At 47.6% G+C, this 27,732-nt stretch overlaps 1 protein-coding gene and 1 long non-coding RNA gene across 2 annotated transcripts; one reads left to right on the top strand and one right to left on the bottom strand.

Annotated features, from left to right (window-relative positions):
* The first annotated feature begins 5,169 nt into the window (after positions 1-5,169).
* DDRGK1 (DDRGK domain containing 1) lies at positions 5,170-18,402 on the top strand. Its single transcript, XM_043602780.1, has 9 exons — positions 5,170-5,340; positions 6,503-6,709; positions 7,943-8,055; positions 8,286-8,387; positions 11,546-11,668; positions 11,952-11,990; positions 14,554-14,610; positions 15,121-15,169; positions 15,548-18,402. The coding sequence occupies exons 1-9, from the start codon at positions 5,175-5,177 to the stop codon at positions 15,712-15,714; spliced, it is 1,023 nt and encodes a 340-aa protein (XP_043458715.1). The 5' UTR covers positions 5,170-5,174; the 3' UTR covers positions 15,715-18,402.
* Positions 18,403-24,561: 6,159 nt separating this feature from the next.
* Positions 24,562-27,724, bottom strand: LOC122496504. Its single transcript, XR_006300834.1, has 3 exons — positions 27,587-27,724; positions 26,252-26,303; positions 24,562-24,899 (listed from the first exon to the last, which is right to left on the bottom strand). It is a non-coding gene; the product is annotated as an uncharacterized LOC122496504 (long non-coding RNA).
* Positions 27,725-27,732: the final 8 nt, after the last annotated feature.

Raw genomic sequence — 27,732 nt, 5'->3', positions numbered from 1 at the left:
AGACTGGCGGTCGAGACCAGGCCCTCCCGCCAAGGGGCGCTCTTTTCGAGGACCAGGAGAGACCATTGCAACCACCGCCCCCTACCCTGCTTTCTCCCCACTCTGGGAAGGGGAGAGGGAAGGGGGCACCGAGGGAGGCTAAGAACCTTCACGGTAATGAGCTGCAGTCTTGTGCTCTGGGCGGTTCGCGTTCTCCGCGGGCGCCTCCAAATCTGCCTCTGAGAGCTGTTTCCTTCTGGGCAAGGGCTGCAAACCTGGGTCTTTATCCTGACCTCATCTTCAGCCCCACTCCCGTCTCTCCTTTCCCGTCAAGTCTGACCGTGGGTTAAAAACAAAAACAAAAACAAAACTTGTTTTAAATTAAGATATAATTAACATGTAATACGGTATCAGTTTCAGGTGTACAACTAATGGCTTGATCTTTGTATACATTTGGAAGCGTTCACCTCCGTAAGTCTGGTTAACATCGATCACCTTACGTATTTTTTCTTGTGATGAGAACTTTTTGGATTGACTCTCACTAACTTTAAAATATGCAGGACGTAGTCAACGTGCTACCATGCTGTACACCTGCAGGATTATTTATTTTACAACTGGAAGTTTGTACCTGTCAACCCCCTTCACCCATTCTCCAATCACCCAACTACCAGTCTGTTCTCGTTAACTATGAGTTTGTTTGTTTGTTTTAAATATTTATTTTTGAGAGAGCGTCAGCGGGGGAAGGGCAGAGAAAGAGAGGGAGACGGAGGATCCCAAGTGGGCTTTGCACTGACAGCAGCGAGTCGGATGTGGGGCTTGAACTTACCCTGAGATCATGACCTGAGCTGAAGTTGAGGGTCAACCGACTGAGCCACCCAGGCGCCCCTGTTTTCATTTTTTTAGATCCCGCTACTTGCCTTTGAATTTAAATTTGGCATAGCCTAAAATAAACCTGGTCTTTTCACCTGTCTCCCAGGCTTGAGACCTCCGTGTTTTGACTCCCTCATTCCCTCATCCCTACAGCCTCTCAGATCCATCATGCCTTCTCCATGCCCACTGCCTCAGCCAGTTCTTTGCATCCCGAAAACAGTGAAGGGGTACAGGATGAGATGCCCCAAAATGTGCCACTGTGGCACAAAGATTATTCCGAGTTAAAAGTAATGAAAACGCAATCGATGCAGGAAACGCTATCTCCCCGCCCCCCCCCCCAACTGCCTAAATTTACATTGGAAAGGAGAGCCTGCAACAGGAAGAGAAGTATTAATTAACAGAGACCCCCCTCCCTTGATGAAGGAATTTATCTGCATAATAGAGCAACCTTGTTTTTTCCAAATATCTCTTTTCGCCTTGCTAATGAGTTTTCTTCCCTCTGTATCCTCAGTCCCCTACCCCTTCTCCTCCTAGTGAGCCTCACATTGCCCCTTTGTCTTATTGGAGGCAGCAATTTCATTGTCTTGGAATGTCTTGTCTATGTGGATTCCCTGTACACATGCCTTTTACATGTGATTTTTCTCGGGGCGCCTGGGTGGCTCAGCCAGTTGAACGTCCGACTTCGTCCCAGGTCACAATCTTGCGGTTTGTGAGTTTAAGCCCCGCATCAGGCTCTGTGCTTGGAGCCTGCTTCTGATTCTGTGTCTCCCTGTCTGTCTGCTCCTCCCCTGTTCACGCTCTGTCTCTGTCTCTCTTTATCTCTCAAAAACACTAAAAAAAACTTTTTTAATGTGGTTTTCTCCTCTTAATCTCTCATGTCAGTTTGCTTCTAAATCCTTCTAGGAGGACTGTAGGTCAGAGGAAGTTCTTTCTCCCTGACAGTACAAAGAGTAGGGAGTGCCCCCAGCAGACCCACCTGTACCACAGGCCTTGACCCACTGCTAACATCCCAGTGAACAAATCACCTGTCTCCTTCCTCCAGGGACTCAGCGAGGGCAGATTCAGGGTGGTTCTTTCCTGGTGAGGAAACTCCTGACAGAGCATCAGAAGTCAGAGGTCTGTCAGTGCCTGGATGAGTTATTTTGCTTAATGTTCTTGTCCTCTGATAATCCCTTTTTTTTTTTTTTTTAGACCCTCAAATTTGTCAGGGAATATTGAAAAATTGCCATGTTCTCTAAAAACCTTTGCTCAATGACGTTACCATAGCAGGAATGTTGCAGAGGCCAAAAGGCATTACTGTGCCCTGTGGTGGTGGGGGGGATGGGGGTCTGAAGTTTCCTGTTTAGGCAATTTGATGAGGCAATGAACGAGGGTCCTTGGAGTTCGTCTGAACATAGTGGGTTAGATTCAGGGAGTGAGTGGCCCTTCCTTTGTGTCATCTGTCTTCCTTCTTCATGAAGTCATCGGGAATCCCCAGGGGAGCTCTCCCCAGGGAGCAAAGCTGAGCTCCTGGTTGTGGAAAGCTTCAGCTACAGCCTCAGGCAAGAAGCTCTTCGCCTGGGACGTGTGTTCCTGTACCACACAAACAAATACCATGCAATATGGTCAGTGGAAGGACCCTGGGAGCACTGGGTGCTAGGGGAATCATCACTGAGGTTGGAGAGGTGTGGACAGTCACCCAGCAAACCGTTGGAGCCCATAAAGGGTTATTAAGCAGGGGATATTGTGAGTGGGTATTCGCTTTAGCTACACCTCACTCTAAAGCTGAAGTATAAACTCACTCTAAAGCTGAAGTATATACTCCTAAAGCTAGGAGTATAAGAGCTTGTGGGGAGAGAGGAGATACATGAATACCTGTAATTCATCCAAAAGTTTGTGTATATGTAATCTAGTCAGGACTCTTGGTTGCAATGACAGAGATCCTCCTAGTCAACAACAAAACGAAAAAGAAATGTACTGATTTAACTGATAAGCGAAGGTATAAAGAGACAGTCAAGTTCATAGTTAGACGAGAGCGAAAGGGGATTGCAGTAGTTCATTAAACGAACTATGCTTGAGTTCAACTATGTGAATTTTTACCTCCTAAAATTTAGTAAGGAATATAACGGGAAATCTCTTTGGAATCACACACCCTTCCGTTGTGAGGGAAATCCCGTTAAGCAAAGAAGGATGATTCTTGCTCTCAAAGGAGCTCGTGAGGTCCTGTCAATTCTACCTCTGAAATAGTTCTTCAGTCAGTCCCCTCCTCTCTACCCCCACTGCTACTGTCATGAACCCGGCCCTATTTTGTTCATACCTAGACCCCAGCGGCAGCAGCTGTCTCCCCGTTCTCCCTGCTGTCTTCCACCCCCTCCACAAATCTTAATGACATGCTTGGGCTCCAGGATTCTGAGAACCTGATAACTAAATGAAAGCTGTAAAAATTGTATCTGTTTGAGGCAGCGAGGAAGAGTTCTCTCTATTGACTGTTGCTTTGCCCTTCCAGAAACTTTCTGTGCATGTGCAAATTACACACAAAAATGTATGAAGTTTTAATTTTTAGGTTTTAGAGGAAGTTTATGTATTTTATTAATCTCTACATCCAATGTGGGGCTCAAACCTATGACCTTGAGATCAATTGAGCCAGCTACATGCCCTGTGTATTTTTTAGTGTTTTGTTGTTGTTGTTAGTTTGTTTTGTTTTTGAGAGAGCGAGTGAGCAAGGAGGAGAGGGGCAAAGGAAGACAGAAGGAATCTCAAGCAGGCTTCCTGCTTGGTGTGGAGCCTGAAGTGGGGCTCCATTCCACGGACCCTGGGATCAAGACCTGAGCTGAACTCAAGAGTTGGGTGTTCAACCAACTGAGCCATCCAGGCGCTGCCATAATTTTTAATTTTCAATAGAACTTTTTTTATGGGAAATTTCAACTTATGCAAAAATGTCAAACTTCGCAAAATATGAAAAAAAGCCCCATTACCCAACTTTAACAATTTTAAACATTTGCTATTTTTATTTCACCTATCCTGGCCTGTTTGCTTGCTTAAAATTTAAAAAGGTGAATTATGAAATTTCCAAAGTTACAGAAAATAATAAAATAGATGCTGAAGTTCCCAATATTCCAACTTAACAGATGTTAAAATTTTAACATGGTACCATCTTTTTTCAAATCTTACACATACCATTGGTCCTTTGATCTTTGTGTTATTACACAAAAACTTCATATTGCTGTTACAGCAAATTCCCAGCAGTTGCTATTTGCTTGTTAAAATATCTTGAAGAGTGCCTGGTTGGCTCAATTGGTTAAACATCTGACTCTTGGTTTTGGGTCAGGACATGACTTCACAGTTTGTGGGATCAAGCCCCATGTGGGGCTCTGCACTGTCAGCTTGGTATTCTCTCTCTCCTCTCTCTGCCCCTTTGCCCACTCTTGCACGCTCTCCCAAAATAAATAAATAAACATTAAAAAAAATTCTTGAGTTCACATCCTGTCCCCCGTTTTTTTTTTCCAAACAACTTTATTGAAGTATAATTTTTTCCTAGTTTTTAAGTAATTCTTTTTTTTTTTTTTAATTTTTAATTTTATTTTAGAGAGGGAGGGAGAGAGCACAAGCAGGGGAGAGGGACAGAGGGAGAGAGAGAATTTTAAACAGGCTTCACTCTCAGCGCAGACCCCAACAAGGGGCTTGATCCCACAACCCTGGAATCATGCATGATCTGAGCCAAAATCAAGAGTCAGGTGCTCAACCAACTGAACCACCCAGGCAGCCCTTTAAATAATTCTTAAGAATTAAATGGAAATTTAAATCTCCTCTGGGTATTTAAATTTTGAGTGCTCGCTATGGAAAACTGGGTCACTAATTTTCATATTAGTCTAATAAAGCTAATTTAAAATAATAAAGCTAATGTTAAAATAGGTATAAAACTGCAGGTCTGGGTACCAAAATGTATCACTAAATAGGAGATTTAGTCTCTGCTCCTCCCCTCTCCCCTTTTAATGAAATTATATGTCACAGATAATAGGCAAATCTCTGCCCTTAATCCGATCCGTGGCTTTCCCTCAAAGGTAACCTCTATCCTGAAGTTGGTGTGTATCATTGCTAAGCATCTTATTGTACTTTTTCCACATATGTATGTTTTCATAAACACTGTGTGGTATTGCTCAGTGCTTTTAAAACATATATAAATGTCGCACTGCACAAAACCGTTTGCAATAATTTCCACCTGAAGGAATGGGTATTTTTATGCTTCCCAAATTCCTTAGGGTAAAATAATGAGGCCTCCATACGAAGTGTGCGGCCTGGGCGGAGACCCGGGTGGTGGGCGGGGTCTAGGGGGGATAGGAGGGGCCATGTGGACGTTGGGCGGGGCCCGGGAGATCCGGGCCTCAGGGTGGACGAGCTTGTTCCGCCTGAAAGCTTTCGTCATGGTGGGCCCCGTGGTGTACCTGGTGGCAGCGGCTCTGCTTGTCGGCCTTATCTTTTTCCTGACTCGCAGCAGGGGCCGGGCAACAGCAGGTAAGAGATACCGCCGCTCCAGGACAGGTGGGACGCGTTCTCTGGCCTGAGCCTTTGTAGGCCATCGCACCGCGGTTTCTGCGCATGCGCTGGCCTTGCTTGACTGGACCGACGAGTTGCTCCGCGCCGGCTGGCGCTCGTCGCGCTTCAGGCCAGCTGCACGCATGCGTATTCCTGCGCGTCGGGGAGCGGGCGGAGACGTAGTGCTCTAACCCTACTCGCCGAGTGGATGGCAGCGCTCTACACCTCTCTCCTAGCCTCAGAGACAGCTTCTCTCAATTCCTCTCCTCGCCTTCCGACACTCCAGACCCAGAGGGGCCAGGCCCTGGCGGACACACTCCCTTCCCTCATTGGGGCACCCAACGGAGAGGCCGCAGGGATTTCCCGTCCCACCCAGGCCGGCTCCAGAGTGGATGCCAAGAAGGGGGCACTTGAGTGTTTTGTGCTTACCTACGAGCTGTAACTACCTGAGCCTCTGTCCTTCCCCTTCAAAGAGAGCACCTTCCCTGTTCTGTACCCCGACCATGAGGTCATGTCATCTGCCAGGGTACAGTTCAGATACTCCTATCATTCTCTTCCTCTCGTCATTTCCCATTTCCTGTCGTTATGTGGGTTTGTGTATATATAGTCTCTTCCCCTCCCTGGGCCCACAAGTTACTTCACAGCACCTATATGCTCCAAGGGCAGGAGAGAGAAAGCTGAGGTAAAGCAGATAGCCAAGAAGTCTTCCTGGAAGGAAACACACAGCCCCCGGGAGCAGGTGTGCTCCTGGTTGGCATGCCTTATAAAACTATGGCAGATGGTGTTGAGGCAAGCAATAAATGCAGTCCTGCAGTGGGCATTCACATGAAGTCTGGAGAGGTCAGGGTGAGCTTCCTGGAGGAGGTAGGGCTTCATCTCTGTCTTGCAGGGTGGTAGTATCCAGACAGACCAGATGGAAAGGTATTGACAAAGGCAAGAGGGAACGGATGATCTTGCTGCATAGGACCAAGGTGTGGGTCTGGGTTATAAAGGCCTTAATATCTGAGAAAATTGGGGCTTTGTGCTTTGGGCAGCAGGAGCCTGGAGAACGTTAAGTGGAGGGTGAGACATCCGGGGTTCTCCCCTGCTTTCAGGTGGATTGGGTTGCTAGACAGTGTTGTGGTTCCTCTCTTCCTTACAGCTGGCCAGGAGTCGTTGCACAATGAGGAGCAGCCTGTAGTAGCAGGCTCAGTGGCCCAGCTTCAGCCCCTGGACCCCGAGGAACAGAGAGCAGGGGGTAGGCCCCGGCGCCGGAGGGACCTGGGCAGCCGCCTGCAGGCCCAGCGTCGAGCTCAGCGTATTGCCTGGGCAGAGGTGGATGAGAATGAGGAGGAGGCCATCATCCCAGGTGAGAGGGGCCCAGCCTGGAGGGGAAAGGGGCTGTTTAAGGGCATAAGGGGACCTCCAAAGCTGGATGGAAGAGTGGAGTGTGAAGCTAGAGTATAGGAGATATGTCTGGGAGCCACAAGATAAAGTTGGAGTAGGGAATACTTGAGACCCATCCTTTGGTCCCAGAAACCAGCAGTTCTGGACCCTGACCCCTATTCTATTAGGCCAGCCCCCTCTTCCTTTATCTTGGTTTTCAGTGTCTAAGCAAGAGGGCAGAGATCTTCAGATTGACCCAGAAAGTTCCTTAGTCTACTTCTCATATCCCAGCACCTTAGTAGTTTCGGCACACTCATTTTCTGAGAACCTCATTCTAGGGCCAGAGTGCCTAGCCAAGAGCTTCTGTAGTTCCTGAAGTGAGATCACCTGTGTTTGAGGTTGGAGAAATTTGTTGACAGAAGCGTCCGTATCCCTGGGAGACCAACAGAGCCCATGGGATTGTGGGAAAAAATATCTCTTCTCCAGTGCTGAAATCTGGTGTGAGCCTGAGGAAGAGGCATTTGGGGCTTTTGCCCTTGTACTTCTGGGAATTAGCCCCTTTTGACTCAAAAAAGACTCTGTGGTACCATCCCCCTTGTCTCAGACTTGGGATCAGACATTCCTGCTGCCCCGGCATCAACAGCTAACCTTTAGCTGGCCTTAACTTTAGGTAGTCTTGGGGTTGGAGCTATCTTTTTTGGCCAGGCGTTGAGCCCAGAACCCTCAGCCGTTCCTGACCACAGTGAGGACAATTTCAGATATGAGGTGGGGATACATTTCCCCATGGGGCCATCCTTCCCTGGAGGTTTGGCTCAGAAACAAACCAGAGGACTCTGCAAGCCCAGATATGCCTGACTGGGATTTTCAGACACTCAGATATTGGAACCCAGCACCTCCCTTTTTGTGGCTATGCAGCATCTAAAGTTATCATCTGTTCCTTTGCCCCATCATTCTCTCACCCTTACCCCACCTTATCTGCTATCCTCAACACACACTCTACACACACTTTCTGGCATACACGCACTCAGAGTGTGAATTTCTATGTTCACGACAGATGTCTTTGGAGGGCAGAACTGGGCTAGTGACATTTACAGGTGGGAGGAAGGGGTTCCCATCCCCCCTCCCCCCACAATGTGGAGAGGAACAAGGAGTAGGATGGACTCATCCTCATTGGTCCTCTCCAGGAGCTGAAATGTCTTTCTTTGACTGTTCTCAGCCCAAGAGGAAGAAGGTATCGAGAAGCTGGTGGAAAGTCACCTGTCAGGGAAAATTGGAGCCAAGAAACTACGGAAGTTAGAGGAGAAACAGGCGCGAAAAGCCCAGCGTGAGGCAAGCAGGAGGGATGGGGTGCAGCTCTGGGAAATGGGAAAGGGTCCTGCCTTTCTTGTCCCCCATGTCAGAACCTTACCTTGGGCTCTTTGCACGCTGCTTGCCTGGCTCTGTCTCCTGCAGCTTGGGTCTGTGGTCCGGCCCAGTCATTACCTTCCCTGGCCTGTTTGTGAGGTGGGCAAACTCTAGTTGGGAGTGGGAATATGCCCCCTACAAAGGCCTCTCTCCAGGCAGAGGAGGCTGAACGGGAGGAGCGGAAACGCCTTGAGTCCCAGCGTGAGGCAGAATGGAAGAAAGAGGAGGAGCGCCTTCGCCTGGAGGAGGAACAAAAGGTGAGGCAGACCCCCCCTCCCCCCAACTTCTGAGCCCTGACCAGGCAGCCTTGCTTCCTGTGCAGCTCCCCACACCTAACCTAGAAGATGGGCCATGGACTGGGTTCAGGAGCAGGCCCTGGACTCTAAACACAACCTATATAAAGCTGCTACTGAAAAGCAGAGCCTGAGATGGGGATTTTTTTTTTTTTTCAACGTTTATTTATTTTTTTGGGACAGAGAGAGACAGAGCATGAACGGGGGAGGGGCAGAGAGAGAGGGAGACACAGAATTGGAAACAGGCTCCAGGCTCTGAGCCATCAGCCCAGAGCCTGACGCGGGGCTCGAACTCACGGACCGCGAGATCGTGACCTGGCTGAAGTCGGACGCTTAACCGACTGCGCCACCCAGGCGCCCCGAGATTTTTTTTTTTTAATGTTTATTTATTTTTGACAGAGAGACAGAGCATGGGTGGGGGAGGGGAAGAGAGAGAGGGAGACACAGAATCTTAGTATATGTGCTGCCGAAGCGAGCACGGGAGACACAGAATCTGAAACAGGCTCCAGGCTCTGAGCTGTCAGCACAGAGCCCAATGCAAGGCTCAAACTCACAGACAGCGAGATCATAACCTGAACCGAAGTTGGATGCTCAACTGACTGAGCCACCCAGGTGCCCCTGAGATGGGGATTTTTGTTCATTTGGCTTATTGAGCATACCATTTAAAGGCAAGTGAGCATTTAAAGAAAATTGAGATGGCTAGAGTGGCTGGAACAGGTAAGCAAGAAGGGGTCAGAGAGGGGGTGGGGTCTGGACCCTAAGGGCCTTGAAATTGTTAGAGGTCATTGTAAGAGTTGGTGGATCCTGCCTGATCCAGGTCCTGTTTAGGGCCTGCCATGGAGAAGATAGATGCCCAGAGAATGGGGGCCTCTGCATAAAGGTGGTTAATGAGCATTTGTTTGCCAGTGGCTCCCTTTCTGAGTACGAGTGCTTGAGAAAAGGAACATCACAAAGCTGTGGTGTGTATATAGAGTGAGAGCTAGGGCTTCCCAGCTGGGGGAAGCTGGCCCTTGGCCTCTGACTGGTCCTATTGTCCAGGGACCCTGGATGGCAGAAAGCCTGGCTGTGGGTGCCATAGCAGATGGGCCAGACCACGGCAGAGAGGAGGCATTAGTGGAAAGGGTTTTTTTTACCTTTTTGAATATTGATATTGTGTAATGGACCCTAAATGACCTTTAGGAAAGGATTCTCCTTTCCTGCACCTAGTTTCCCGTTATTAGCATCTTATCTTAATGTGGTATATTTCTCACAATCAGTACTGACACATTGTTTGTTGATGTTTATTTTTGAGAGAGCAAGAGAGCGCATGCGAGTGGGGGAGAGGCAAAGAAAGAGGGGAACAGAAGATCCGAAGTGGGCTCTGCGCTGGCAGCAGAGAGCTTGATTTGGGACTTGAACTCATGAACCGTGAGATCATGACCTGAGCCAAAGTTGGATGCGTAACCAACTGAGCCACCCAGGCGCCCCATTACATTTAGTTACCATGTCTCCTTAGGCTTCTCTGGGTTGTGACATTTTCTCAGGTTTTCCTTGCTTTTGATGACGTTGATAGTTTTGAGGAATATCAGGCAAGTATTATAGAACATTCCTCAGTTTGCCTTCAGCTGATGGGTTTTTTTCTCATAATTGGACTGGGCTTATGGATTTCTGGGAGGAAGGTCACAGGTGAAGTGCCATTCTCATTGTATCAAAGATACATGTTGTCAACTTGTCTTTACTGATGTTAACCTTGATTGCTTGGCTCAGGTTGTATTTGCCAGATTTCTGCACTGGAATGTTAACTCCTTCCTTGCTGTACTTCTTTGGAAACAAGTCACTGTGCACAGCCCACACTTAAGGGGTGGGTAGAGTTATTCTCCACCTCTTTCAGAGGAAACTATCTACACAAAGTATTGGGAATTTTTTTGTTCCAGAGCTATGCTTTTTCTTTTTTATTTATATAATTGTTTGTTTATATCTACACAGACTAGAGGATATTTATTTTGTATGTTGTGTTAGAGTCCAATACTGTCTTACTTATCTTATCATATAGACCATTGGGAGCTCTCGCAATTGGCTCCCATGTACCTTTGACGTAACTTCATTGTTTGGTTTCCTGAGTACTTTCTTTCTGGCACCACAAGATGCACCAGGTTCATTTTATATGTTCTTTGCCCCAACTTTAGCTATGTGTTTTAAAAAGATCTTTTTGAGAGCTGTGAAAAATAGGATGACTTGGGGGGAGGCTATGGCACTAGGTGGTGGTGGTGATTGAGCAACACGGATGGACTGAGAAGTTTTCCGGAAGTTGAAGGCAGAAGTGGTAGATAGGACTTTATTTCTGACCAGGTGGCCAGATGGCTGTGTGACTCACTGAGCCAGGGACCCAGGAGGAGGACCGGACGTGTGGGGAGTAGATCACAGGGTCTTTCTGGGACATATGCAATTTGAAGTGCCTGTGAGATGGCCCAGTGGATGTGTCACGTGGGAGGAAAGATCTGGGCAGGGGTACAACTGTGGCAGTCACTGGCGAGGAGATGGTTGTTGATGCTGTGGGCATGGCAAGGTGACCCGAGGAAGTGGGGGGGGGTGGGGGGGGATGACAGGGCTGAGCAAGGAGCAGGAGGAAGTCCTGGAGAGGGTGGGGTCTGCAAGCCAAGCAAGGGAAGAGGAAATGGTCAGCTCTCCCGGCACCACTAAGAGGCTGTGAGGCTGATGGTTGTCCCTTGGATTTGGTGGGATGGAGGGCAGGGGTGGGACTGTAGCACTTGTTTTGGTGGAGAAGTCAGACTGGAGTAGGCAGGAGGGGTGAAAGGGTGATGAGGAAATGGAGCCTGGGCGTTTGTCCACAAAGTTCAGACATGACAGGAAGAGAAGGAGGGGGGGTGATTGCAAGGTACTGTGGGGTGGGGTCATGGAAGGATTTTCAAGGAGAGGGGGCTGAGCAGCATGTGTCTGGGAGGTAATGAAACTGGTGAGAAGAGGGGCCCCTGCCTGCAGCTCAGCTTGAGGTTGAGAGAGCAGAGTCTTGAAGGAACTGAGAGAGGGCTGGACTGTGTGCCCTGGTGCGCTGTGGGGGCAGCAGAGCCCAGAATAGGGATGGGGTGGGCATCTGCCCCACAGTACCTGACTCTTGTCCACAGGAAGAGGAAGAGAGGAAGGCCCGGGAGGAGCAGGCCCAGCGGGAACATGAGGAGTACCTGAAACTGAAGGAGGCCTTCGTGGTGGAGGAGGAAGGTGTGGGTGAGACCATGACTGAGGAACAGGTGGGTCCACACTGCCCCTGGGAAGCCCCTCCCCATGCCCACCAAGCCCACCACCCCATCCCAGATGCCCCATTGCTCCTCGCCTGCCACCCTTGTCAGGCAGTGAGAAGTGGGTGGGCATCAGGCTGAGCAGCCTCTAGCGGCCAGAGGCCTCGTCCTCAGGAGAGGTGGTGCCTCCCACCCCTCGCTCTGGGAGGCTCTGCTCACACAGGCTAGTGGGTGGGCGTAGACCCCTGTGGCCCCTGCAGGGGGGACATTCACCCTGATTTCTCTGCCCCTCTAGTCCCACAGCTTCCTGACAGAGTTCATCAACTACATAAAGGTAAGAAGCCACCGGACAGAGCCTGGGTGTCTGCCCCCTGCCTCACGCGTGTGTGTCACGTGTGAGTGTGTGTGTGTGTGTGTGTGTGTGTGTGTGTGTGTGTGTGTGTGACGTGTGCTCTCTCGGCCTGGAGGGAGCAGACTGGAGCCAGGGTACGGGCAGCTTATTCAAGCTTGTGCAGGCATGGGTGGGGGACAGGAGAGTCTGAGCTGCCCGCTCCTGGCAGACCTCGCTCTCCTCTGACAGTGGAGAGGGACCCGGTCTGTGTGGGAGGCCTGAGCCTTCAATCACTTCCTCACAGTCAGGGTTTGACAGTCTCCCTGCTCCTCAGACCCCACGCTCAGTGAGTCACTGTGTTTTCAGGTTTCTTCACATGTGTTTTCTGTCAGTTCTGTCACACTGAGCCTCCACTGAGTTGAAACAAGTATCTCTTGCCATGTGTTCCTGACCGGGAACTTGGGTCTTCAGGGAAACAGGATGATGTTTCCTTTGGAATCGAGGGCGGGGCGGCACGTGTGCCCCATTCTGTCTGTAGCCGCACCGGGTACTGCTCCGGGTTGCATAAGCACGTCCTGCTCTGCTTTGCTGCTAAGCAACTTCTCTCCCACGAAGGATGCGACAAGGGGAGAGGTTTTCAAGTGCAGCTCACAGGTGCAGAGGCGGCTGAGGGAAGGGGTACAGAGGGAGTGGGGGCGGCAGTGGGGGTGCTACTAGGGGGTGCCAAGGAGCCAGGCCTTGCATAATCCTCCCCCCCACCTCTTCCAAAGGGAACAGGGTTCAGACTCCTCCCAGCGGCGAGGAGCCGTGCTCACAGCCTGGGGGCCGGGTGTTACTGGAAGGCAGAGAGCGCCATTCCCCTCTGATGCAGCCCATTCTCTGCCGGTTCTCCACGCTGGCACCTTCGAGGGCCAGCAAGACCTCTCTCACACTTTCCTGCTGCTGTTTGGAACCTGCCGTCCCCACCTACCCAGCGGACAGCAACATGGTCTTGAGTCTCCTTCAGGAAAGCTTTGATCGCTAGCGTTAGCTCCCCCTCTCCTCTGCAGAGACCTGAGTAAGGGCCCACCCCCCCCCCGGCAGTTGCAGCGCTTGCTTGCAGAGGCTGTCTGCAGAGGCCATTTTCCGGGGGTTCTCCAGACTCCTCTGGACCCTGGAGGTCTTTCCGGCCCGTGCCGGCTGATCCTCCCAGCGCTATTGTCGGCAGGGAGAAGGACTTCTGGAATACAGCCCACCTGCCTTCCTCCAGGCTCCTCCAGGTCGTCAGTCCCCTCTCTTCCCTGACCAGGGCTGAGTGGGTTGGTTGGTTTTTCTAAACATACTTTTGACCCCAGCAGCTTCTCGGGCCGGGTCTTAAGAGACACCTGGGGTGACTCCACGTTCACACTCTGAGCTGTCACTGAGAACCCCGCGCCTGCTCCCTGCTTTGTAGGTAGAGGTCAGCTGGCCAGGTCACTTTGTGCTCGCCACCCCCTGGCCCAACTGCCACTCACTTGCCCACCCGCCTGAATGTTCAGTTTGGCATTTTGAACAGTCACATGCCATCTGCAGCTGAGGAGGTGTCACCGTGTCACTCCTCCCCCAGCTGATTCGCTATGGAAGATTCCTGGAAACGCAAAAGACCGCCTTCTCTCGAGTCACATGCTATGCTGTCTGGAGGGGAGGCAGGGGCAGATGCATGTGTAGGACCCAGAGGTAGAGCCTCGGCAGCACCTCCACTCCCCCTCCCCCTGCCCCCTGCCCCGGGAACTAAACTTTCTACTGAGGGTGAGAGGGAAGCACACACAGCATGGTAGTGCATGGAAAGCACTGAGAAAATTTAGCCATAGTTATTTTAAGGGTGAGCACAGTGCCTCAGCAGTGTGAAGGGGATGGTGAAAAGTGTGGCATGTCATAGTCGCAGGGATCTCTAGGCCAGGGGCAGTGAACAAAGGTGAGACAAGCCGAGCTATACTGCTTCTGCCAATACCCTGGCTCATCCGGGCTTCTCATCTGCTTTCACCTGTCTACTCGGCCAGCCTTGAGCTCAGGCAGGGGATGTGTCTTTTGCACCTCTGCACCCTCCTTCCCACATACATACACCTCAGTTCCTTGGCCTTGTGTTCAGCATACACAGGTCCTAGTGAGTTTTTTAGTCAGCTTCTGGCAATTGTCAGCCCCTGGCTTCATCTCTGTGGTGCTTCCCTTTTTGGCCTGTACATGATGTTGAAATGATATTGCCAGATGCAGAGGAGAAGGTAGCAGTGGCACTCAGCTCTTCATGTGTGTCTGTCCCAGGGTAGTCCCCAGGCCAGGAGGTGGCTCATGGGGCAGGTGGTGGTTTGGGTAGATCCCTCCCTGCAAGCAGGGCCATAAGAGAATTTATGAGTGCGTGTGTGCCTGTGTACAGGCAACTGGGAGAGTGTGTGAGTAGTGTGTGTGAGCGGAACAAGGCTGTCCCATGGGAGTATGTAGCCTGCTTAGCCAGCCACCAGAGCAGACCAGGTGGGCATGCCAACCTCAGAGGGCTTCTATGCCGAATGGCTTTGCCCAAGGTCCCCCTCTCTCTCCTCTCCCCTCTTTGCAGCAGTCCAAGGTCGTGCTCTTGGAAGACCTGGCTTCCCAGGTGGGCCTACGGACTCAGGTAAGCTCTTGAAGGTGGGTGGCCTGCTACGTGGAATGTGGCCACGGGGCCCGTATGGCTGTCAGAGGGGGCCCACCTGAAAGATGGGGTGTTGATGTCCCCGAGCAAGAGTAGACTGTAGGAATCTTTGGCACCCCAGGAATCCTGTGTTTCTACTCGATGAAGGAAAAAGAAAAAAGCCCAAACCCCATCACTCCAGCAGCCCCTGTAACTGAGGCAGCCCAAACCCAGTTACCTTGATAACTGTCTTGCAAACAGGCTATGCCAGCCTTCGTGGCCAAACATCCCCACCTCTCCTCTCCTGCCTTGAAGTGAGCCTCAGGGGTCTTACAGGGCCCCAAGACCAGAGTCCTGTCTCCCCTAGGCCCCTCCAAAGGAGAAGCACAGAGTCACGTGGGGGGCGGCCATGAAAAGGACAGGAGGAGAGTCGGCTGTGGTCGGAGGGCGATTGTGACTGTCTTCTGGGGATGGCAGTGCCCGTCTCTGCTCTGAGACTTGTTCTTCTCATAGGACACCATAAACCGCATCCAAGACCTGCTGGCTGAGGGGGCTCTGACAGGTGAGGGGATGAGAATCATTCGCCATAGACCCTGGCCTGGGAGGGGGGTGGGTGTCTAGCCATAGGGGGCCTGGCAGGGACTTGTTCCAGAGGCCAGATGACTCCCCACTCCCAGCCCTGGATAGGGAAGTGGTGTGCATGCAGGAAGGGCGCAGAGCAGAGGGATATGCCCAGGCCTGGGAGTGGCTCAGGGTGACAGGGACAGCCTGATTTGACTCACCTAGCCACCATTGGATGCAGCCAGGGGAGGCCAGGCAGGCAGGCAAGCCTGGAGGGCTCTGAGCCAGAAAGGGGTGGCTGGGTGGGCATTCTTATGCAGTGGTGGGGAGGGGGGCTTAGAGGGCTGGGCTCAGCCCCACAACCCTCCTGTCTCCACAGGTGTGATTGACGACAGGGGCAAGTTCATCTACATAACCCCCGAGGAACTGACTGCTGTGGCTAACTTCATCCGACAGCGGGGCCGGGTGTCCATCACCGAACTTGCGCAGGCCAGCAACTCCCTCATCGCCTGGGGCCAGGAGCCCCCTGTCCAGGCCCCAGCTTGACCTAGCCCTTCCCTTTTGGACTGGGAGCTGGTACAGCCTACCTGGCCATACATCTTGGTCCCTCCCCACCATCCTGGGGGAGAGATGGAATGTGGCCAGGCAGTTATAGATTAAAGACCTGTGAGCACTGCTGAGCTTGGTGTGGCTTGGTATGACAAAAGGCCTGGCCTGAGATCCCAGATGAGCAAGTGAAGCCTAGTCCTCAAATTATATCCAGGGTGGGTGGGGGTGGGAGGAGCCCTGTGGTGAAAGTCCCATTCTTATGCATTCATTCATTTAAAAAGAATATTGAGCATTTACTGTGTTCCTTTGTACCCTACAAAGATGAGTTCTTTCTCTCCCTGCCTCAGAGCAACCTTCCCAGAGCAAAAGTGAGTAACCTTAGGGCCACATCTCCCCTAACTGGGGAGGAAGGTCTCACTGTTGCTTACATGGATGGATTCAGGAGCCCTACAGAGTACTGAGAGCCCTTAAGGAGAAGAGTGAAGTGCCAAGGATAGAATCCTAAGGGACATTGGCCTTTAAGAGGGAGGGAAGGGCAGTCAGGGAGGGAGAGAGGCTGGGCAGGTGGAAGGAAGCGGGGAACCTACTTGAGCTGGAAGGAATTGTACAGTGGAGAGATGTGCTTCCTACAGTCCATCGCATGAATTTAGCTCTGCATCCTCAACAAAGTTTAAATGGTGTGGGCGATTCCACCCACCGGTGGATGTAAGGACCATATGCTCAGGAGTGGGTGTGAGATGGGAGATGTGTGTCTCCTGTAGGGTCAGTCACTCTAGTTCCTGTAGGCTGTTCATGGCGTGTGCATCCTGCTGTGCTGAGGGTGAGGCATGTATTTAAAGGTGTATTTTTTATGCAACATTGCCCCTAAACATAAACCACCTACTTCCTCTCGTGCCTGGTAGAGGAGGCAGCTTTCTGTTCTCACCCTGAAGGAAACCGTGTGGATGATTATGGGGAGACAGGACATTAGACTTTAGGGTGGAGCCTTCCTGAGTGTTGTCAAGGATGATTTTGACTCATTTGGTGCCATAAGCATTAACTATAGTACCTAAATTCCAAGTGAGGTCTGACTCTGCTGCTTCCGTCAGCAGCAGGCACTTGGGAGTCGCCTGGAGCTAGGAAGGGCCACGTGCACTGCCTGGGAGCCCGTAATCCAGTAGGAGAGAGAAGGAACAGATATAGGTACCATTAGTGTCAGAACGAAACATAAAATTACAAAGGGAAAAGGGGGCTTACAGTCTGAGTGATGGATGGTTCTGGGCCCTGGTTGCCCATTGGAAACACCTGGGGAGTTGTGAACAGTCTCATGCCAGATTGCATTCTGGACTAGGGGAATCAGAATAAGACCCCACCAGAAAGGGCTTCTTACAGAGCAAGGTCTCTTCCGTCCTTTCCCTCACTTGTTCTTAGCCACTGCCATCCAGGTGGCAGGATGACTAGGAGTCTTAGCACCTGCATTCCACCCTCAGGACACAGTCCACAGGCCAAGAGTGAGGAAAATGAAATTCCCTTTCTCACATCCTAGAAGCTTTCGAAAACCCTTTATGTCCCACTTAGTGTGGAGGAAAAAAACCTGTGACCCTGTGTGCATTATTTAGTGATCAATCTACTAATCTAATAAATTTATCAAATGGGCAGTTCTTGAAATAGTGATTAACATGTTTCTAAATATGTATAAAGTGCTTTCACAATTAGTACATGAAAACTTTCAGGTTTAACCACTTGTAATTTCTCAAGCATTTAAACAATTATTACTTAAATACTTCTAAGCATTTAAATCCCCCAAATTTAATACATGAAATTATTTTAAATGCTTTTACATCTCAAAAAGTAGACCTGGTGTTAAAACAATGACATTACTGATCTATGTGTGTGATACTGAAACTGATTATAAACATTTCAATATCATGATTTACATTTGCTTATTCACTAGCTCTGCTTTTATTTCTTTTGCTTCCTGAGGGTAGTTTTCACTTCTCCTGGAGCCCCAGCATGATTATCTTGGATGGCTGAGGATGCATATATATGAAGGATGGTGGTTCAGAAGCAGGGACCCAGGACTTTACTGTGACCCCGAGTCCTTTAGTTGTGTGGCCCCTTTTTCATCATGAGGTCCCCCCTCCACATCAGAAACACTTGACTGTTGGCTCCAGCTCATCAGGTAAATTCTGATTTTGGAGTTCCCAAGTTACAAAACGCTCATTATGCTTGTTCTGAGTGCCTTATCTTTATAGCCCAGTTCGACAGGCCTGTTTTGATGCCACTTGCTCCCAGTAGAGTCCAGTTCAGTTTTGTTCTATCACAACTTCTCTTTTTCATGGACCTTCAAGGCCTGCTATTTTTTTTTTTAATGCTTATTTATTTGAGAGAGACAGAGACTGTGAGTGGGGGAAGGGCAGAGAGAGAGGGAGACACAGAATCCGAAGCTGTCAGCACAGAGCCCAACATGGAGCTTGAGCCCACAAACTGTGAGATCATGACCCGAGCTGAAGTTGGACACCCAACCGACGGAGCCAGCCAGGCACCCCAAGGCCTATTATTGACAAGCCCGTGGTAGGAGAGCCATATAATACAACTTGTCTTTTCAAAAATGGTTAAAAGATTGGCCATAAGTTGAAAAATTGTAAAAACTGGGTAATGGGTACATGTAGGTTATACTCCTATTTTTATATTGAAAGTTTCTCGCAGGGGCGCCTGGGTGGCGCAGTCGGTTAAGCGTCCGACTTCAGCCAGGTCACGATCTCGCGGTCCGTGAGTTCGAGCCCCGCGTCAGGCTCTGGGCTGATGGCTCAGAGCCTGGAGCCTGTTTCCGATTCTGTGTCTCCCTCTCTCTCTGCCCCTCCCCCGTTCATGCTCTGTCTCTCTCTGTCCCAAAAAAATAAATTAAAAAAAAAAAAAAAAAAAAAAGTTGAAAGTTTCTCGTAAAAAAAAAAAAAAAGCTTAAAATTAAACAATAAGGGGCGCCTGGCTGGCTCAGTGGGTGGGGCATGCCAGTCTTGATCTCAGGATTGTAAATTCAAGTTCCACAATGGGTGTAGAGATTACTTAAAAGTAAGTAATCTCTGGGGAGGGCCAGAGAGAGAGGGAAAGAGAATCCCAAGTGGTCTCTGCATTGTAAGCACAGAGCCCAATGTGTGCTCAAACTCAGGAACTGTGAGATCATGACTTGAACCAAAATCGGGTTGGATGCTTAACTGAGCCACCCAGGTGTCCCTGAAAGTAGTTGTTTATTAACTGACCAGATTACAGAAATTACTGTGGTAGATCCCTTAGTTCATCCTTCTAATAAGCCTGTTGATCTTGTCTTCCTTGTTGCCAACACATCTACCTTCTACAAAATGGGTGGTCTTTTTTTTCATTCCTTCTTGTGGAGAAGATAATTTTAAGGGCGTAAAAATAATTATTTCTTAAATAAATGTTTATTTAAAAAAATTTTTTTTAATGTTTATTTATTTTTGAGACAGAGAGAGACAGAGCATGAACAGGGGAAGGTCAGAGAGAGGGAGACACAGAATCTGAAACAGGCTCCAGGCTCTGAGCTGTCAGCACACAGCCCGACGCGGGGCTTGAACTCAGGGACCGCGAGATCATGACCTGAGCCTAAGTCGGCCGTTTAACCGACTGAGCCACCCAGGCACCCCAATAAATGTTTATTTTTGAGAGAGAGAGAGTGCGAGCTGGTGTGGGGCAGAGAGGGGGACAGATCTAAAGTAGGCTACGCACTGACAGCACAGAGCTTGATGTGGGTGGGACTCGAACTCACGAACCCCTGAAAAATCATGAAATCATGACCTGAGCCAAAGTTGAACCAACTGAGCCACCCAGGTGCCAGTAAAAGTAAAATATTTTTAAAAATAACACAATGAGCCCCAGATGGCTTCATGATCCTTGGCTCAAGACAAGCTTCAGAAAAGGGGCTAAAAAAGCTGGACCCTGTGAGGCTGCCAGTAGTCCCTCCATCAACCTGGCAATTGGCCCCCAGGCTACACAGTGGCACCAGTCAGTTCAGGATGCATCTTGGATCGCTGTAACACAAAACTTATTTAACACATTCAAAGTGTGTGTCAAAAAACAAAACTAATAAACTATGGAGAGCCTACTGAGTATGAGGTGAGATGCTAAGCACCCCAGGGAACTGCATTGAGCAAAACCTGGCCCCATCCACAAGTGGATGGGGCAGTGGTGCTAATCCACCAGGGAGGCCAGTCAGCCAGCCAGCAGGTGCATGGCCAAATCCTGTGATATGCAAAAGGGACCAGTAGCTTACAAGCAAGGCCTTCTGGGCTGAGTGGAGGACAGGTGTGGGAATGTAATGAGCTGTCAGCACAGAACCTGATGCAGGGCTCGAACTCACAAGCCATGAGATCATGACCTGAGCCAAAGTCGGATGCCTAACTGATTGAGCCACCCAGACACTCCCAGTAACTCATTTCTTAGCCCTTCTTTGCAGTCATCTCATCCCACAAATCATCGTTACTCCCATCAACCCCTCCCTGTACCAACTCCACTCTTCACAAGTGCTTGCCCCAGACATCTCTAATCCCAAGTCCCAGGCCCAAGATTGGAGATGACTATTCCACTGAGGCTGTGTTTCTCAAACTTATTTGACAGTATCTCTTAGTAAGAAATCCATTTCTCATTAAGTACATGTTCGTATGCACATGATAGAGAGACCTGAAGCTAAGGTGTCCTAGCAGTGCTTTGCTTAGTGTGGTTGATGCATGTTGATATTTGCTTCTCTATTCTGTACCACTGCTGATGCTGACTCCATTGATTTCTTAACCCACTAACTGATTTGAAAAATAGGGTTCTAAGGAGCCTGTTTCTTTTACATTGAGGACAAGGCAAAGGATCAATATCTGGGTGAAGAGTTGTGTAATATATATAACTTGATAATCACAGGGTTGTACCAAAAGCAATTTAGACTACAGTAGTGACATTGAAAAATAGTTTTACTTGGTTTATCCTGACACCATACATAATTTTTGGCTTATTATATACTACATTATTTTGTTACGCATTACAGCAAAAATGTGTAAGAGAATGTTATGAGAACCTATTAAATACCAATACTGTAACATTAACTTTGTTTAAATATAATCTTTTGCACATAACATGCTAAATTTATTGGCTGGTTGTAGTCATTTTAACTTAACTTTCTTGACTTCTATTCCTAACCTGTACAAAAACACATCCATCATCATCATCATCATAATGCAAAAACTAAAACTAGTAATGCTCCAACTGTATTGTAACTGAGTAACTGAGATTTAATACTTCTGTTACTTTATTTTCCTTTAACTATTTCTCATCAATGAGGTACTTCATGCCATTTTGTTGTTGAGCTAAACCCTACAGTTTACAGAACAATGCAGTTGGGTGGATACATGCTTGATGTCTACTCTGGCAGTTGTCTTTATGTATTTTTTTTTTTTTTAGTTTGTGCATATTGCCTCATATCAAAATAGACAATAATAACAAATATGAATATATGAAAAATTATTGAACATATAATCCATCATTGCTGGGAAACTCATTTTTCCACGTCTCAGCTACTGTCCCTGCTGGATTGTAGTAACTCAAGAGAGGAAAAGTTGACAAATGGTAAGGGAAGAACACATGGGAAGTTTGGGCCCCAAAGACAGGTAGTATAAATTTTACCTAGCCATCTCATCTAGTCTACAACCATATCTGCAAATGTAAAAAGTTTACAAAGAAGGCTTTCTGCCAGACACATGGACCCCAGCTTTTACAAAAATTCTATCTGGTAACATTTTTGGAGTCTGCATGTTTCCATAAAATTGATTAAAGTTTTGGATATAATTATAATTCCATGATGCAATAATCATTATTATTCTGCTTGGGACTTTAAGAACAACATTCTTCACAAATAGATGTGAATTCATAAAACTCACAATGGTGGGTGGTAGGGGCAGTGGCTTATATTGGTTTATGCTTTGTTTCTAAATATCTTGCAATGAGGTTTACACTGTTTAGATACAGATAAGTCTCTTTGTTAGTACTATATAAACAAAGTATCAATTATGTAAAAACAAAAGAAAAATGTCAGGGACCCTTGTGAACATAAAAGCAAAAACCATCTTCTATTGGGAAAAATGGCCAATGAGTAAAGAATAGTGGTTTTAACGGTCTAATAAGTTTTTAATATTTTTCCCTTTAACTTTTATTTTTCAAGGGTCCAGTGTGTGTGTGTGTGTGTGTGTGTGTGTGTGTGTGTGTGTGTGTGTAAACATCAGCTTATAAAACCACATGTTAAAGACCCCAGCATATTTGGATCATAAACATTTCAGTTAGTTTTATATTGGTCTGGATAACCCCCAAGACCTTTACTAGTCATTCTCAGGAATTTTTGGCCCAATTCCAGAGGTTCTTATTTCCTCATAAAGCAAGCAATAGCTGTGAAAAACTTTAGTGCCAACATCCAAACTTAAACATGGATTTAAGTGCTTTGTCTGCCCCCCAGTTCGGCATTTGGAGGTCACTGCCCAGTCACCCCTAAGAAGCCCCAAGTCCCCTTCTGGATAACTTGGTGGGTAGGACCCCAAAGGGTCACAACAGTCTATTAATTGGTAGGTTTTTATTTGCATCTCTTCAGTATCAGCAGGGCTGCAGATGTTTTCAATTGCTTGTTGGCCATTTGTATTCCGTGAATGATCTATTTCTCTTTTATCCATTTATCTGTAGACGCAGGGTTTTTGCAGTTTCATTCACCATTCAACAAATGAATGTTAAGTATCTATTATGTGCTTGCACTCATTTTCTAGTACTGCTGTAACGTCCACACATTTAGTGACATAACACACACTTACTATCCTCTAGTTCTGTAGAAGTTCAACATGGGTCTTACTGGGCTGACATCAACCTGGAGTTGTTTCTTTCTGGAGGCTCTATTCTGTCTTCTCCTTGGCTATGGTCCTTTTCCTCCGTCTGTAAAGCCAGCTATGTTGCATCTCTAGCCTTTTTCCACAGTCATATGCCCCCCGCCCCTACTTCTGCCTTCCTCATCCACTTTTAAGGATCCTTATGATTACACTGGGCCCACCTGGATAATCCAGGATAATCTCCTTATTTCATAAAGATTTTTGAGTAATCGCAACACTCACATGGGGCTCGAACTCACAACCCCGAGAACAAGAGTCACATGCTCTACCAACTGAGCCAGCCATGCACTCCTAATCTCCCTATTTTAAGGTTAGCTGATTAGAAACCTTAATTCTATCTACAACCTTAATTCTCCTTGGCCATGTAACCTGACATGTTTACAGATTCAGGGGATTAGGACTTGGATATCTTCGGGGGTCCATTAATTCTCCTTACCAGAGTATTAAGATGGGGATATGGAATTTTTTTAAAGTATCCTGTCAAAAAACAAAACAAAAAAAAGTATCCTAACATGCTAAAAGTTAGTGGGGAAGACAGATGATTAATCAATCACAATGTTCTTCTTTTATGTTATTTGTCAGATTTTGGCATTAAGATTATTCTACCTTTATAAGATGAATTAGGGAGCTTTTCATCTTTTCCTAGGATTTAGAATGATCTCTTAATAGATTGGGTAGAACTCAGCTATAAAACAGTCTAAGGCTAGTGCCATTTAAAAGGGTAAATCTTGAACAATGTTTAATTCCTTTTGTAGTTACTGATCTTCCTAAAACCATAATTAAAATCACGTTTAAGTAGCTTTTTCTTTTTGGAAGCTTTAGTTGGTGCATAAAAACACAAATACTGAAAAAGAGCTCAGTTTATTGTAGATAAAATGATCGCATCCTGGAAATCTCTAGATTTATGCTTGGCTTGCTCCCCTACCTCCAAATCTTTAACTTGTCACTTCCTGAGGGAGGCCTTCTACCCTATTCAGAATTGGGATTCCCCAGCAATCTCAACTTCTCCTTAGTATTTGCCACTTTCTAACCCACTGTATATTTTACTTACTGTCTCCTCCCTCTTCAAATGCAAAATCCCATGGGGGTAGGGGTTTTTGAGCAAATATTTAGTATATTAATAGCCTGCTGTTGCTACATTTTCAGAGCTTATTCACCTGTTTATTCTTCCAAGCAAACTGCATTATTTTTTAAAATATTTTTTTTTACAAAAGCAATACATGCTTGTTGTTTTTCAAAAAATTCAAACATTACAGAAGTGCCTGGAATCTTCTCTCTGCCCTCCCCCCTGCAATCCCACCATCTCAAAGTAGCCACTGTTAATAGTTTGATGTGCTTTTTTTTTTTTTTTTACTTTCCTGTGCATGTACATATATAGTCTTACTAGAAGAATACAAGAATCAGAATATGCATACGTAAGATTCTGCCCCATTTTCACTTAATGTAGTCATCTTTCTATGTCCATACATAGACACCCATTGCACTGGATGCACTCTGATTCATGTACTCAGTCTTCTATAAATAGATTGATGTATTTAGGTTTAAATTTATTTTTTCTATTGCAGTCAGTGCATCAGTGACCACCTTTGAACATCTATCATATTACTTGTGATGGCATTTCTTTCCAGAATGGAATTACTAGGTCCAAGGATCTATATATTTCACATTTTTATAGATTACCCAATTGTCCTCCCAAAAGGTTGTACCAATTTATACTCCCCAAAACATCATGAGTTCCTGTTTCCTACAGCCACACCAACATGGGATATCATCAGTTTTTAATTTTTGTCAGTCTGATACATACATATTTTTTTATTTTCCCATCTTTATTGAGATAATACACTCTTGTTTTAACCGCCTTCGATTTGTCCCACTGGTGAGGGAGGGGTTTCCACCCTTGGGTTATGGGGATGGTCAAACACAGTACCTGACACTGGACAGGGGAGATTGACAGCAGTTTATTGGGCACCTATATCCTCACAGCTCAGCGAAGGAGGACACCACAGGTCACACAGGACCATCCAGGTGTTGCACTCAGAAATACAGTGTACAACCAGAAGCTGGGCAGGACAGGCTTTGTAGCAGCAAGAGGGTGAGGTGAGCCCATCATTCCTGCAGGGAACGTGATTGGCTTGTTTGAATGATTCCACAGGCTGACAGAGAACTGAAGCCTGCTACTCAGAGATAAGTCAAGATTGCACCTGGTCGATTTGATAAGGAGGCTTGTTTGGTGAGGGCAATGTTCACTTAGGCCATTTGAGGCACTCCTGATTTTACCACCTGTTGAAGCACAAAATATTGAATCTTAGTTTCAACTCTTCCTGGTTAATTATGAGGGTTCTTTTTGGGTACCGATTTTTGAATGACTTTTTGGCATATATGATAATGATTGTTTTCCCATTTAACAAACAGGGATCAATATCTTATACAAGAATACTTAATTGTATTTCCTTGAGTTGTAGTTAAGAATTTTTTCCCCATGAATTGATAAGTATTGATTGGTTTGCAGTTTTCCTTTTTATGCTATGTTAGGAATTAAGGATAATTGTAGCTTTCATAACATGAAATTGCTTTCTAACTTTTCTGGAGTGTAATGCAGATTTACTGGGTAAGGACTATCTACTTGCTGAAAGTTTGAGAGAATTCTTCCATTTAACCACCTGAGCCCAGAGCCTTTTTTGGACATGTTTCTTAGATAATGTTTTCAACATCTTTCTTATTTTTGTAATTTTATTTCTCAGAAAATGGTCCACTTTATCAAGGTTTTCATATGCATTACAGCAGAGTCAGCTATGGTATTCCCTTGTTTTCCTGTTGTTCTTCTTAAAATGCAAAACTACATTCTCTATGATTTGGAACAGAAACTAAAAAGAGATTAAGGCTGAGATCAAGACACAGGTAGGGTGGAAACTGGCTAAAATCAAAGGAAGATAAAACAAGCAGAATTAAATATCTTACTGGAGAAAAAGAGTTTTCTTTGACCTTGACTCTCAAGAAAATTAAATCTGTGATGTGGAGGAAACATGAGATACTCTCCCAGGACGCAGAGAAAAAGGACAAAGATTTCATTGACAGTGGTGATCCAATGTGATAATTTTAGGGGAGAAGAAAAAAAAACCAAAGCAACCCTGTTCAAGAAATGGACAGGAACATTAGAAGAAAGCCTTTCTAAGCTGAAAAGACCACTTCTTTTCTGGAAAATTAATACTTATACTTGCAAAATATTTGACTTTTAAGGATGAAGAAAATCCCAACAAGCACCAGGCAAATTGCTCACCTGACACACATCAGACCAGCTTTCCTACCTTTTTTTTTTGGCGGGGGGGGGGGGGGGGGGGGGGGGGGGGGGGGGGGGGGGGGGGGGGGGGGGGGGGGGGGGGGGGGGGGGGGGGGGGGGGGGGGGGGGGGGGGGGGGGGGGGGGGGGGGGGGGGGGGGGGGGAAGGATATATAATTGACATATTAACATTATATTAGTTTCAGGTGTACTTGCTACCATCTTGAGAGCCAAAGACAATGGGATAAGGACAAGAGAGCCTTGAGGGGTACAGTTTGAAACTCAAGAATTCCATAAACAGTCAAGCCACAACATTACATTAGTGTGTGAAGACAGTAAGTAGAAAGGCATTCTCACCTAGGGCAAAGGCTTAGGAAAAAAAACATTCAGTGGTCCTCCCTGAAATCACCTGTAAAATGAGAGATGAGTCTGAATGAGAAATAGAAAAATTAGAGCATAAAAAACTGGCAGGACATTGATACCAATTAAACAAAGAGTTGGCAAAAGCCTCTTTTCCAAGAGGATTTTGTGGCTTGAAAAAAAAAAAAAGACTGGGTCTATCATCCTGGATTAAATGGACAGATATAAGTAGGTGTGAGGGCAAGAGGCCTAGAGATGGAAAGGCACATTAAATTTTTCATTACATAAAGAGGAATATAAAAATGAATGATTTGTCATTGATTTTAATATTTGTGAAATGAAAACTGTATTTTTACTTGATGAACTCAAAGGCAACCACTAGGAGACTTTAAAACAGAATTTCTATCTTGCAGAACACTATAGAAGATAAAAGCAAATATGGAAAAATACAGAAAACAAGAAATAGCAAGTAATATATACTATAAAACAGGATGTCTAATGACTAATCAGCTCTAACAGCAAAGATATAATGGGTTACATTCAACTAGACTGGAGGCGCTGCAGTTTTTAGGACAGACCCTTTGTAGCTCCAGGCTTTTACTAATGCTGAACCCTAGGCCTGGCTTGCTTCCCCACCATATTCGCAGTATTCGAGGCTAAGACCTCCAGTACAAGCCGGCTTCCTCCCGGCAGTCCTCCAGGGCCAAATCCCGGCGCAGAACGCAGCACGCGCGTGCAAAGCTGATACTTCGAGTGAGGGACGAAGTCCTGACCTCACTCCCTCTCACCCCCTAATGCGGCGTGGGGGTCGGGCCGGACCTCGTGCCCAGTGCAGGACACCGAGTGAGAAAGCACTCTCACCCTGCACGATTGTAATGTAGATCTTTTTCCTCGTCGCCCTCCTCCCCCCCCCCCGCCCCCCCGCGGGCAGTGCGCCTCTGCGAACAGCAAGTTTCAAACGGGCTCTGTTTGCTGCCGGACGTAGTCGCTGCCCCTCGAAGCCTCCCACACGCCGGCCTGCGGGCCGCTTGGATATACCCTCAGCGCCGTCGGATCCACCTGGGACAACTCGCCCTGCCCCCACCTTGCAGACTTGCAGTCTCAAGCCCTCCGCTGGGAGGCCGCGTCCGGAAGAGCAGGAGTGGGAGAGGAATGGGGCTGGGGTCGGCATCTGGGACCCCTTCCCCAAACCCGAGGGTCTCCTCCCAGTCGCCAAAGATGTGGTGGAGGGCGCGGTCCCACCGCATTGGTTACAGATCAGAGCCTGAGGGCCGAGCCCAAGGGGCTTGGGGGGTGGCAGGAGACGAGCAGAGGGGCTCGGGACCGACTTACGCAGCCTTGGAGAAGGCGAGATAGAGGGGTCCCAAGCGCGAACCTGGACGCAGCTACAAAGGGGTTAAAGCATTGCGCCCCGCCCCAGCCTGGGGATTGGCGGCCCCGGGGGGCGTGGCCGGAGGGCGGGCCCGCGTTTGCCGCAG

This window comes from Prionailurus bengalensis, chromosome A3, assembly GCF_016509475.1.
Source record: "Prionailurus bengalensis isolate Pbe53 chromosome A3, Fcat_Pben_1.1_paternal_pri, whole genome shotgun sequence".
Taxonomy (NCBI): domain Eukaryota; kingdom Metazoa; phylum Chordata; class Mammalia; order Carnivora; family Felidae; genus Prionailurus; species Prionailurus bengalensis.
This window is presented reverse-complemented; position numbering and strand designations above follow the sequence as displayed.